The sequence below is a fragment of the Bos taurus genome, chromosome 19 (genome assembly GCF_002263795.3).
Source record: "Bos taurus isolate L1 Dominette 01449 registration number 42190680 breed Hereford chromosome 19, ARS-UCD2.0, whole genome shotgun sequence".
Taxonomy (NCBI): Eukaryota; Metazoa; Chordata; class Mammalia; order Artiodactyla; family Bovidae; genus Bos; species Bos taurus.
In genome coordinates this window covers 39,763,025-39,777,337 of record NC_037346.1, presented here as the reverse complement: position 1 = coordinate 39,777,337, position 14,313 = coordinate 39,763,025, and the positions used below count along the sequence as shown (strand labels likewise).

Genomic DNA, 14,313 nt, shown 5'->3' with positions numbered 1-14,313 from the left:
CTTCCTATCATTACACATTCTAGTACATGAACTCCCAGCAGGCTCAGCTTGATATTGTGGGGCCAGTTTTTAATAGCCCTAAAATCATGACTCTGTCAAGATTGGGGCCATCTTGAGGACAAAGGAGCATGAGTATCCTAGGAATATAACCCTAGAAGAAAACATTATTTGGAAAATAATCTTTATCTCTTTGTTTCCTGAAGTTTGTGTTTTCTGTGTGTTAATTGTGTTATTGTTCAAGGCTTGGGTGCAGGAGTTAGCTTGCAGAATACAGGATGACCCAATTAGATATATATAGCTGATACTAAGCCAGTGGTTATTGTCTGTATTTTTATTTCTTGCCACTCCTTTGAGTTTTAACATATTTTTTACTTCTTTTTTTCCTCTTTGTGTTTTTAGATTATTTTAAATTTACTGAAAAGTTTCAGAAGTAGTTCAAAGAAATTCCATAAAACTTTTACTTGGATTCCTCAAATGTTAACCTTTGACTGTACTTACATTATTTTTTCTTAACTATTTGGGTTAAGTTGCAAACCAGACTTTTTACCCAAGACTTCAGTGTGAATTTTCTAAAATCAAAGACTTTCTCATTTATAAACACAGTACAGTAATTGAAATTACTGTAATTTCTAAATACACGTTGATGTGATACTATTATGTAGTCTATAGACCTTATCCCTATTTTACTAGTTATCCTATGCATGATCCTGTTCTTTGTGTTCTTTGTAGTACAAGGCAAGAAATCTTTCTGATTCAAGTTGCAGTCCAAGATCACAGGTTGCATTTACTTCTCACTTCTCTTCATCTGGTTTCAATTTTGAAGAGGCCTTCAGTCTTTCTTTGTCTTTTGTAGCCATTGGCAGTTTTGAAGATTCTTTACAGAATGTCCTTCATGAGTAAATTCAGTTGTCACAGTTTTGTAGGAATACCACAGAAGCTAGGTAGTATTCTTATTGTTCATGTGCTGTGCCGTGCTAATCACTGCAGTCATGGCCTACTCTTTGTGACCCTATGGAATGCAGCCCGCCAGGCTCCTCTGTCCATGGGATTCTCCAGGCAAGAATGCTGAAGTGCATTGCCCTGCCCTCCTCCAGGGGATCTTCCTGGCCCAGGGATCGAGCCCACATCTCTTATGTCTCCTGCATTGGCAGGTGGGTTCTTTACCACTAGCACCATCTGGGAGGCTCCCTCATTGTTGGTATCATAAGCGTAAGATGTCTGTTTGTCCCATTACTGTTGATGTTAACTTAGATCATCAGGTTAAGGTGGTATCTGCCAGATTTCTCCACTGTAATGTTACCATTTTCCCCCTTATCATTAGTAAGTGTCCTGTGGTGAAATACTTTGAGACTATGTGAATATCTTGTTTTCTCATCAAACATTAACTCAGTCAGTTAAAGTTTTTGTTTCTTCCTTGAAACAGTTATTACTGTTGTGGTTACCAAATGGTGATTCTCTAATTCCATCTTTACTTCTACATTTTACTAGTTGGAATTCTCTGAAGAAGAGTTTTCCCTTCTATCCCGTTTTTTCCTTTCTTTAGTAACATCAATATATACTCATGAATTCCTATTTTATTCAGTGTGTGGTAATCGCATTTGTTTTCTGCTCAAAATGTTGCAAATTTAGCCAGTGGGAGTCCCTTAGGGTTATATTCTATGTTCTTTGAATATGTCCCATCATTCTTTGAATATATCCTTGTTTTTTGGCACAAGATACTCTAGGATCTTCTTGTACTTTTCCTGACCCAGTCCTGGAATCAGACATTTTTGCAAGGAGCACAGGGATGATTTTGAGTGGAGAATGGTATTTAGAAACTAAGATCTCTACCCTACCTATGTTTATTGCTACTGGACATCATTGCTTGTAGATCTTCTCATTAGATGGAGCTAAGAAATACATGTTTGGAGGTGGGTAGTGCATGAACACATCTTTATGCAATTTTATATCTGTATCTATATATAGATGAATAGATAAATTAAACATGACAATTCTCTTATATAACCAGTTTATACTAACAGCTCCAATCCTAGTCTAATACCTTAAGGCTCATTTTAGCTCTCCTTTCCATATTTATGGGTGTAATACGACTCTTCTTCTCTAAGGGAGAAATATGACTCTGTCTACAATATAATTACTTATTTACTCAATCTTAGATTGCACATGAAATAACCCATTACACTCTGAGGAATCTAATTAGAGTTCATTATTTATAGTTTTTTGTTATGAGTTTGTTTGTTTTTGGTCTTTTTCCTGGTGATATACAGAAAATACAGAGCTCAAAAGTTACATTGGTTTTCTTTTTTTACATTATTCGTTTAAAATGTTTTAGTTCATTTTATTCATCTCTGTGTATTCAGTTTGGAGTTTTACTGAATGTATTCATTTGTTTATTTTTAGCAGATAGGTAACTTGGCTGTCCCCAGCCTACAAACTTTGTGTCCCATGTTGTGGGTGGCCCCTGAAATGCAAGTTCAGTTCTTCTAAATTTAGCAGCTTGGAGTGTTTCCACCACTCACAGTAGTCAGAGGTCTCTTGGGGGTTTGGACGGAATTTGTGCTCCCTCACATCATTCTAACTTTCTTTCTCTGCTCACTTCCTGTTGCCTATGGTTGCTCCAGACTCTGCTCTTGATTCCCCTTCACAGGTTTCTATGCAAGTTCTAAGAGCCCCAAGTACAACCTGTCCTCAGAATAAAACCCATGAAAAAAAAAACAAAACACCTGCAGAGTCGCTTGTTGTTCCCTTTTCCCCTTTAATAACTGCCTGCATTTGTTCATCTCTGTTGCCTTCAGATGGTTGTTTTTATGTTCACAATTTGATGTTGTATCTAGAAAGTTAGTCCAGTGGAAACTTACTCAGCCATGACCAGAAGTAGAACCGAATTTTATTTCTGAGTTTATAAAACAAACATGATCAGAGACCAGATAGATCTGTCCAACAGGAGATCTGTCCCTCCTTTCTGCCCCATCCCCATCCTTCTTTTTGAATCTTAAAAATGAGTTCTGACTGAAGAATGATTCTTGACTTTGACTTCTTTTGAGTATTAGATCTCAAACTCAGGCAGATGCCATCTTTGACGTTCATTTTTTGTTAGTGGGTATGGATTAACCAAAAAAATTCCTCTTCATCTAGAGATTTGAATTTGTAAATTAATGAAAAGGCTTTGCTGTTATTCACTGTTGTCATCTCTCTACCCTGGTGTATTTCAGTCCATGATCAACGGGTTAAAAACATGAAGGTGTAGTTGTCTGCAGTTTGCTTTAAAAATATCTGAATTGCACATCTTTTATAAATGTTTTTGAAAATCATAAATTATCACCTTTATATAATATTCATAAGAATCACCTGGAGAAATTGTTTTTTTTTTCTGCAGATATCTGGGCTCCACACTCACAAATTCTACCTTCTCTAGGACCATGCACATCTTTTTTTTTCATATGGCAATAACATCTACTTATAATTAGACCCTAACTTCTTCCGCATTATATTTCAGAAACCTAGCCAAAGTCTTTTTGCTTGAATGGGGAAGATGAGGCCTACTTTACCTAAACTTGGGTGGCCTAAAGCTAGGCCAGTTTTTCAACAATCTCTTGATAAAAGATGGGGAAAGACTTTTATTGAACCAGTCAAGCAGGATGCTTCAATAGTAACAGACCTTTCATTCGCCCTCAGTTTTCTTATCTCTTTGATCGTAACCATTCTGGTTACGGATAATAGGTATCCTCAAGAAGGAGTTGTGTAAAGGGTTGCAGTGTAAAGTACCAAGCCTGAAGATGATGAAAAGCAGTATAATGTAGTTTTACTGTTCTTGCCTGTCATATGAAAAGAGTAGTATTGTTTCACCTTGACTTATCCTACAAATGCATACTTAAAATTATATTGATTTTTTTTTAGTTTAAATTAATGTTAACCATATTTAGAAGGATAAATGCTCTCTGTGAGCCTCCTCTTCACCATCCTCACCAACTGGCCTCTCCCCTCCTCCAGCACCCAGTCACTGTAACTGAAACTCTAGCAGCTTATCCCATCAGTCCATATATTTGGGTTTCTAAAGGTAATTGTCTCTCCTTATCTCCTAGGATAAGTAGAAGTCAGAAGTTACTAAATAATAGCAGACATTTAGACAGACTGTGGGATGGTTGAAATTTAAGCACAGAGGCTTATCACATCCATCTTAGGCTTCCCTGATAGCTCAGTTGGTTAAAGGATGTGCCTGCAATGCAGGAGACCTGGGTTCTATCCCTGGGTTGGGAAGATCCCCTAGAGAAGGGAAAGGCTGAGAATTCCATGGGGTCACAAAGAGTCGGAGATGACTGAGCGACTTTACTTTCAAGTACAGAAGCTTATCACATCTATCTTACTAGGAGTCCAAATCAGGACTGGAAAGCCCAAACTAGTATTGCCACAGAGGGGCACAGAGACTGTATTTGTCTTCTTTCTCTCTTTAATGTAGCATAATGTCAAACCCAGGTGAAAAGCCAACTCAAGGGAATTTTGACATTAGAACCCCAGATAGTACATTCTAAGAATGGAATTATGATTGTTGGGATATGTGCTTCAGAGAGTCTCCTAGGTCTACATTTGACCTCTAACCTGAGGTTTCATGTCTGTCTATTATGCTTTATTTTGTGGAGAACCTTTCTGTTGAAAGGTTACTAAACCTAGTCTAACGAGGATCCGTTATCTAAAATTTCTCTCCTGTGTCCCTGCCATGTATAACATTATATTTATGCAAATTACTTAGGGATTACTGGTGATTTGGCAGAAATGGGATCTTGAGGAAGCTCCACAAAAACGATAGTATATAGTGGATGACAGGGAAAAGCAGCAGCATTAAGCAGTGTAGGAAGGTTTGTTGCATTAGGTAAACTTACTGTTTTAGGAATTGAGGTACCTAGATTCATAGTGTATGTATTTATTTGGGAATGGTGTTTGTAATCAGTATTTAGAAAGATGGAAATTTTATTTTATTAAAGAGAGCCATCAGGGTTGTAGCAGGGTCACCTCAAGGGATCAAGAAAGGTGTTCACACTTTCCATCTATGGACAGATGTAGAAAATATGGTATATGTATACATTGGAATATTATTCAGCTTTTAAAAAGGTAGTTCAGATACATTCAACAGCATGGATGAACCTTGAAGACATGAAATAAGAAGCCTGTAACAAAAAGGCAGATACTATATGATTCCACTCATATGAAGTATGTGGAGTAGTTAAATTCATAGAGAAACAAAGCAGAGTGGTGGTTGCCAGGAGCTGGGGAAAGGGAAGTGAGGAGTCACTGTTCACTGTGTATAGAGTTTCAGTTTGGGAAAATGAGAAAGTTCTTGAGATGGCTAGTGTTGGTGGTGCTTGTGCAGCAGTGTGAATGTACTTCATACTATTGAACTGTACATTTAAAAGTGGTTAGCTGGTAAGTTTCATGTTATGTATATTACCTAAACTTAAAAATAGTTTTAAAAAACTTTATTTACAAAATATACATAACTTTTCTGTCTGATGTAATTATTAACTCAGTTTATTCCAAGTTCTAAAATGTGATTGACAGCCTCTAATCACCAAATAGTTTGTTCTGTTACAGTAACTTGGAACAGAAAGTGTAGCCTTCATCTCCAGATTGATGCTTCTTGACCTCCATTTCGTAACACTCCAGTATCTCCAGCTATTTCAAGGAATATCATCTTTATTTATTTTTATTTTATTTTATTTTTTAACTTTACAATATTGTATTAGTTTTGCCATATATCAAAATGAATCCGCCACAGGTATAAAGTACATGCTATACTGTACCTTTTGCCACGTGCAGAAGAGCTTCACTTGTTATTGAGATCAAAATGCCCTTTAAAGGTATTCATGGGTAAGGAGACCTTGAAGCTCAAGTGACCCATTCACTTTATTGCCAGAATGCTCTGACCTGTTTTTATGGGTGGCTTATGGTATAGAGAGTTATCGTTCTTTAGGCAAGTTAATTATTTCAAGTAATAATGCTTCAATAATATTAAACTCTCTAAGAGAGTCTCTACAATACTACTAAACTGCCTAAGAAAAAATTTAGGTGGTGTTTCCTGACATTGATGTGTTAAATGAGTTTTACAATTTCCCAAATTGGAATTAAATACATAGAGATTTAACATTTTATATTTGCTAATTTTTAGGTGTTGCCAATACTTTATTTTTTTCCCTTCATAACTGTAAAATTCTTTATAAAGATAACTCTCCCCTAGCCTCTTTCTTTTGATAATCATGGTGTGGAAATTGTTTTTTTACTTTAAAGAAAAAATGTATTGGAAATATTTTATCATGCCTTAATGTGAATGATTGAACTTGTACTTACACATAACATTATCAGGTAAAAGATGACTTTTTCCCGTATGTTTTATATGGGTTGTATAAATTGCTTCAGCTTTTTGTGTGATTATTTAAAGGACTTCTGTCTTTTCCTGCATGTGTTAACATAACCAATTATTTATAGGCAAAAATCAAGAGAAACTCCTTTGTCATATAATGTATAGTAAAGTTTTTCTCCATCTCTTTTTAGGATATTTTCTTTTCTGGATGTTGTTACCTTGTGTCGCTGTGCTCAGGTCTCCAGGGTAAGAGTGGCTGACATGATTAGAAGAGGATTCCTTGCTGACATTAATGATAATCAGCTTCTGTAGCAGACGAACCATTTCCTTCAGATGGTAGTTGTGTGTTATGTTTCCAAGGATGTTGTTGCACCCATGGCATACCTAAACCCATGTTAATTCTGCAGTGGAATTCTACTATATATATTGTTGCTAACTTTAGTTTTTTGAAACTCTTGACTATTTCTATAATACGTGCAGAGGAAGCATCTTCAAGGAAAAAGCATATTAAACGTGCAAAGTAAAAAGATTAGACTTTACTTGGAACTGTAATAATACAGTGTTTCATTATGTTTTCCTACTTCATTTTATGTATATACATGGAAAGCTTTTGATATCTCCTGGTATTTTTTTCTCAAAAGGTTATAACTAGAATTTAATTTTTAAGAAATTACAGCACAAACCAAATTCCTTTCTCAAAGTCAGTTTCTGCATTACTCTTACTTACAAACTTTTGACAACTGACATGACTGTGACAAAACAGTGAAATATCATAATCCTATTGTTGCCAGTAATACTAAGAATAGAGTCTCTGCTGTGGGAAAATTATATTATGAACCATTCCTAGTCTCTTTTGTAATATATATATATAATATTTAATAACATGAGTGAATACATATTTTTACCACCTTTTTATAAAATAGACAATGGCTTTTTGATTGTTCAACAAATATTTATTGAGAACCTTACTATGTGCCAGGTATAGTTGTAGGTGCTGAATATGTAATATGGTTGATTATATCAGAGTATTTATCTTTGTAAAGACAGGTTTTCCTTAAAGTTTCCAACACTGATTTCCTCAGGAAAAAAAAAAAGCACAAAACTTAGCATAGAAAATTCATGTTATCTTGCTAACGTTAATATAATTTCTACATCCTAAAAGCCATACTGAAACTGTATCAGCTATTTAGGAAACAGGCAGTCATATTTTGATGATTTCTATTCATGACATTTCTGTTCCTGGTGCCTGAGTCGTTGCTCTAGTCATAGCTGGTACAAATGAGTTGGGGTTTCTTTTCTGTCTACATTTGAAGCTGAGGTCATCACTGAGAAACAAAATGCCCAGACTGGTGTCTAAACCTGTTCAGTAGCAGAGTCTCATCTCAAGAGTGTTGATTTGAGTGAGTTTTAGTTGTTGTTTTCATGTTCAGGTTCTTCTTCCTTCTTAATGTGTTTTAACTTAAAAGGAAGCACAATGCCAGTCTTTGTTAAATCTGTACAGTTGGTTCATCAGTAGTTAGCCTGTTACTCTCTGCACTTGAAGTATTTTGTTAATGTGCTTTTAAAAAAAAAACTCTGGAGAGAAACCTGTCATTCCTAATTTTAGTCTCAGTTTAGCATGTTTCCTGCTTGCTGGAAAAAGTAGTGTGAGGAAATGAGAAATATCAAGCCAAACCAGAGGTATATTTAGCCTATGAATCTAGTGAACACATGATCTTTACAAGTTCTTGTCTTCCATGGAGCCATTTAAGAACCCATTGGGGGCGTCCCTCGTGGATCAGTGATAAAGAATCCGCCTGCCAGTGCAGGAGACATGGGTTTGATCCCTGATCCAGGAAGAGCCCACATGCCACAGAACAACTAAGCCTGTGCACCACAACTGCTGAGCCTGTGCTCTAGAGCCCGGGAAGCACAACTATTGAATCCTGTATGCCCTAGAGCCTGTACTCTGCAACAGGAGAAGCCACCACAATGAGAAGCCCGCACACTGCAACTTAAAAGTAGCCCCTGCTTGCAGCAACTAGGGAAAAGCCCACACAGCAACGAACACCCAGCACAGCTAATGAAAGACAGATAAAATGTTTTAAAAGAAGAAAGGAGGAAAAAAAAATTAGAAAAATATGAAGCTACAAGATGAAACGTAACATTGAAATCCTAAGAGAACCTTAAAGATTTCTAGAATAATAACTTTGTTTTCTCCTATACCCCTGGCATATGTCTTGCTGGTTGTATGACAGTTACCTGGGACTTAAAAGTGTGCCTGCAGTTTCCTTTTTACAATTTCAGTGTTTCGAATCTGTGTTTTGAATTGTTGTAAAAGGAGATGATATTCTCAGTTTATGAATTAACAGGATTAAGACTTTGCATACACTTTAAATTTAATAAGGAAAACTTTTAAAGGCTTTCTGATTAAAATACAATGCAGAATGATCCATAGCAAGTTAACACTGTAGAGTCATTTTTCACCTTATCCTGAAAAGTTGAAAAGCCTTCTTGCCTCTCTTTAGCTAATTAAAGAAATGTATTACCATTGAACTGAGTTGAAAGGAAAGATAACCAATTGGAAAACATGCCTGAGTGAGCTCGTTGGTAATGAGGAAAGCATTAAAGTCTCTGTCACGTATATAGAGAAATGATAGTGTCTTTTGTAAATCCCAGGTCACAGTTTCAGATCCAAACAAGCGATGCTATGGATTAGCATATTTTTATCAAACATGATATATGTATTGAACACAGTACATTCAGAGTCCATCTTCTTTTTTTGGTTTCTTCCTCACCTTGTTCCTGGAGTAACAGACTTGCTTTTCACCAATTGGATCGTCTCATTTTGAAATCAGAAATTCCAGTTAGAAAACAGTCTATGACTATGGTACTTATTACAACCTGTCCTTTCCCCAGCCCCCTAATGTAAGATCTTTCACAGCTGCTAATTTCTGTACCCACTCATTTATGAGATAATCTACTTAGAGAATAAAACATGAATCAGAAATGAGACTCACCTTTTGGGAGTTAATGATGGGTGTGCTGAGACATTTTTTTGGACAATTTCAATCATTATTAGGTTGATTTTTGAACTTGAACTTCACTGGCTTTTTCCCTTCATTTTAGCTTCTCATTTTGTGTCTTTTTCTTCAAAATAGGCCTGGAATGTTCTAGCTTTGGATGGCAGTAACTGGCAGCGAATTGACCTGTTTGATTTCCAGAGGGATATTGAGGTATAATTATGTGGTGTGTGGCCCCATTTCTCTTGTTAGAATGTAATTACAGCATGGAACAAATTAGCCTCAGCTATATAAATCTCCTTTCCCTGGAGAGAGAAACCATTAATTTCAGTGCATCCGAATTTCATGAGAGCCTGCAGTGTTCCCCAAGAACTTGATCAGCTTTTGAGAATAAGCAAAATTATTTTACTGAAATAATAGTAAATTATTTATTACTAAGTTTTTGTTTTTATTTTTGTTGTAGAAATATGGACCTGTGTTTGCTCTTTTTAGGAAGTCTTTTTATATCTGTTTATGGAAAAATAAGTGGAGTTAAGAACTTACTGAGGCATAATATTTGCATAAATTCTTCTTGATGAGCATTTTGGGTTCTAGGAGAGCCTACAGATAAGTTTTTCTTTCATTCTCCAGAAAAATGTATTGGATTACTTTTGCTGTGGAAAGATTTTTTTTTTCCCTTCTCATTTCTCTCTCATATTTCAGCCTTAGTATTGCCTGTTTTCTCAAATGGAGAATGGCTTAAGCTTATGTTATTTTAACCTGAATTTTAACTCTGTGGTCCTTGGTTCTCTCATCTGGAGAGTGCAAATCATAGCTTCCTCACTGTGTTACAAGGATTAAGTAAGATTTAGGTTTAGATTTTTTTCAACTGGGTTGGGTTTTGGTTTTTGTTTTTGTTTTTAACATATTAATGGAGCTTAGTTGTCTTGAGGATTCATGTAAGAAGTTTAAGAAACCTTACATGAACTTTCCATTATCTTCAGAAAGTATCATCAACATGGTGGGTTTTTGTTTTTCCCAATTCTTTTTATCTTCATGGATGTAAATGTGTAAAGCAACATAACCCACAAAATCATTCAGCAAGCTTTTGTTAAGTGCTCATTGAGTCTCTGCTGTATTTAGAGTGCTATAGTAAATGTACCGAAACAATAATACAGTGACATAAAAGAACTACAGAGCACCATTTCCTCAAATACAAAGTATCTTAAAGATGAACAAAATAAATAACAATGTAGAGTTTAGGCATATTTTAAATAGACCAAGAAAGCTGATTTGATTTAATTAGGTTGTTTAAACGAGTTAGAAGCATTTTAATAATGAGAATATGTTCTTTTCAAGACTTGGTGGCTTATCTTTTTGTATACCTATCTTCTCTTTTTTACAGGGCCGGGTAGTGGAGAATATTTCAAAAAGGTGTGGGGGCTTTTTACGAAAGTTAAGTCTTCGTGGGTGTCTTGGAGTAGGAGACAATGCTTTAAGGTAAAAACATAACTACCCATTAACTGATCTTACTGAAGTAAAGAACAACATGAGACACAGCAGCATCTCACCCAGAAAAGGCTGGGATAGTTTTCATATTCTTAAGCTGTTCTGAACCCAGATACACATTCATTGCTTATCATACCAGTATCCAGTAGTGGGATGTGTGGTTTTGGGAATAAAACAAGAACATGTGCTCCCCCACAAAAACCAGCTTCCCCATATTATAAATGGTTCATTTGGAGCCTTGAGTAAAGTTTGTCTGTTTAATTCAAGCTCGGATAATTTTAACTTTGGTTGACAAAAAGATTGATGTTTAAAAGTTTATGGTTGAAAATTAATTTATTTGTAACTTAATGACTTTTTGTACTAATATCCAGGTTTGCCGTTTTGTATCTTCTATTATTTTTTTAATGCTGAGAATTGTGCACATTTTGCCTCAGACCCTTTACTTTGTTTCTTTCCTATAAAGAACCTTTGCACAAAACTGTAGGAACATTGAAGTGCTGAATCTCAATGGGTGTACAAAGACTACAGATGCGTAAGTATTTTATATTTTAGAAGGGTAAGTCATAGCCCATTATGTCCTGCCTGTACTAGCTTTTAATGCAGGCTGCTAAATATATTTAGTAAATTTCATTTTGGTTTCATAGAGAAATGATGTTTCAAGAAAGAGAAAGCAACTTTAGAAGTTAGAAATGGAACAAGAAGCTTATTTTGGAATTTGGCTCAAATTCTGCCTCAAAATTTAAAATAAAACTTAAGTTACTTGATATTATTTAGTAATATTGCTAGTTTTGTTTTCTCTATACCCCCACTCTTTTATCTTATTCATTTTATCTTTTTGTGAAAAATTCCTAAACAGTGTAAATATGCATTTCTTTTTTTGCACTGAGTCTTCGTCGCTTTTGAGCAACCTTTCTCTAGTTGTGGCAAGTGGGGGATACTCTTTGTTATGGTGTGGGGATTTCTCATTGTGGTGGCCTCTCGTTGCAGAGCACAGGCTCTGGGCACGGGCTTCAGTAGTTGCAGCATGCAGGCTTGAGGGCTCTGGAGTGAAGGCTCGCTAGTTGTGGCACACGAGTTTAGTAGCTCTGCAACATGTGGAATCTTCTCAGGCCAGGGATGGAACTCGTGTCCCCCGCATTGGCAGGAGGATTCTTATCTACTGCTCCACCAGGGAAGTCCCAACATGCATTACTACAATAAGCATTTCTGAAAAACAAAAGCTTTTAACATAAGCACATTAAATTCATAAATCTAAATATCTTAAAATCATCAAATAACCACAGGTTAATGTTCAGAATTTTGCATGTTCTAGTGACTTTAGCAGTATATTAAATATAGTTTAAAAGAAAAAAGATACAGACTTCAAAAATCAAGAGTGGAGACCTCTGTTTCTGATAACAACAGTCACTGCCCTCCTGCTATAAACAGCTCTAAAACTGTACAAAACATAGAAAGCAAGCAGTCTGAAATGTTGGACAACATGCAGAGCAGAACTGAGAAACAAATGAGGTGAGCCTTATGATTGTCGTGGCTTTCTGCTTGGTGGCATTTTTGAGATAATGGTACAGGAGAAGGAATGCAAGCAGGGCACAAAGTTCTGTCTGATTTGAAGAGAAAGATCAAAGTTCTGGGAGACCAGGATGACCAAATAGGTGTCTGGAAAGAGGGAAGCTGACTCAAAAAAAGACTACAGAAATCTTCATAAATTTGGCTGAAGAGTAAACTATATATGCACATATTGAGACCCCACAAAGCTGGGCAAAGAATAACTAAAATGGAAAGAACAATTGCTGGGAAACTGAACTGAAGAAGAATTGCCAGAACTTAAATAAGGCAGCCATAAAGAAGGCTGAGCACCGAAAAATTGATGCTTTTGAACTGTGGTGTTGGAGAAGACTCTTGAGAGTCCCTTGGACTGCAAGGAGATCAAACCTGTCAATCCTAAAGAAAATCAGTCCTGAATATTCATTGGAAGGACTGATGCTGAAGTTGAAGCTCCAGTACTTTGGCCACCTGATGTGAAGAGCTGACTCGTTAGAAAAGACCCTGATGCTGGGAAAGATTGAAGGCAGGAGGAGAAGGGGACGACAGAGGATGAGATGGTTGGATGGTATCACCAACTCAATGGACATGAGTTTGAGCAAGCTCTGGGAGACGGTGAATGACAGGGAAGCCTGACATGCTGCAGTTCATGGGGTCACAAAGAATCGGACATGACTGAGCAACTGAACAGCAACAGTATTGATAGGTCTATGATATTTATAGGAGTAATATATAAAATATGTTAGAACATGCGAAAATAATAGCACAAAGGAGAGAGAACAGAACCATTACATATTGGAGTAAAATGCTAATGTTTTTGTGAGAATTAAGTTACTGTTCTGAAATAGATTGTGGTAAATTAAGATACATATTGTATTCTGTGAGCAAACTATAAGAAAATAACTCAGGGAAAAGGTAAAAAAATCAACAGGAATTGAAACAGTATACCTGATACAAGAAAACAGTAAAGGAGAGACAGAAAAACAAACTTAAGGAAAGCATGAAACAAAAAGAAAAAGAATGGGAGAGAAAATGCAACCATATCAATAATTTTACTGGGACTTCCTTGGTGGTCCAGTGACTAAGATTCCATGCTTTCAATGCAGGGGTTGCTGATTGCATCCCTGGTCAGGGAGCTGAGATTCTACATGCCATGCAGCATATTTCCACCCCTCCACAAAAAAAAAAAAAAAAAAAGATTAAAAAACCAACAATTTTTATTAAATGTGGACAGACTGAACACTTCACCCAGAAGACAAATTGTCAGTATGGATTAAAAAACAAGACCCAGCTTGTGCTGTCTATAAGAGACAAGCTTTAGATTGAAATACACAAATAGGTTGAAAGTAAACAGATGGAAAAATGCATACTGTGCAGATAGAACACTCCACCCAATGATTACAGAATAAACATTCTTTAGATACATACTTGGAACATTCTCTAGGGTAGAGCATAGATTGGGCTACTAAATAAGTCTTAATTTAAGAAGATTAAAATCATTCAAAATATATTCTTTGACCAGAACTAGAAAATTAAACTAGAGATTCTCAACAGAATCTTTGGAAATTCAGCATCATGCTTCTATGTAATTTTGAACTGAATGAAAATGAAAAGCTACCACCATTAATGTGATGTGGCCAAGATAGTAATACAGCTCTGCAATCCTGTGTCACAAAAGAGAAAAGAGAGAAAGCTCTTATCAGTAACAGCCTTCAACATTGAGAAATTAGAAAAGGACTTCCCTGGTGATCCACTGGTTAAGAATCTGCCTGCCAATGCAGGGGATGAGGGTTTGATCCCTGGTCCGTGAAGATTCCACCTACCGCAGACTGACTAAGCCCGTGCGCTGCAACTACTGAAGCCTGCTCACACTAGAGCCCATACTCCACAAGGGACACCACAGCAGTGAGAAGCCGGCACACCACAGCG

The 14,313-nt window shown here is 36.3% G+C and overlaps 1 protein-coding gene across 5 annotated transcripts in view; it reads left to right on the top strand.

The window, feature by feature from the left end:
- The window catches only part of FBXL20 (F-box and leucine rich repeat protein 20), a 105,409-nt gene that overhangs the window by 65,481 nt on the left and 25,615 nt on the right, over positions 1-14,313 (top strand). For 4 of the 5 annotated variants that reach the window (XR_003030626.2, XM_024979915.2, XM_024979918.2 and 1 more), the window contains exons 3-6: positions 6,544-6,598; positions 9,493-9,567; positions 10,739-10,833; positions 11,306-11,374. Coding sequence is in view for 4 of the 5 variants with exons in the window: in XM_024979915.2 (XP_024835683.1) it covers positions 6,544-6,598; positions 9,493-9,567; positions 10,739-10,833; positions 11,306-11,374 (294 nt within the window). In the remaining variant the exon portion in view is untranslated. Of the gene's footprint in view, positions 1-6,543; positions 6,599-6,668; positions 6,689-9,492; positions 9,568-10,738; positions 10,834-11,305; positions 11,375-14,313 lie in introns of those variants that run through there. The other variant, XM_024979919.2, reaches the window with a different exon arrangement.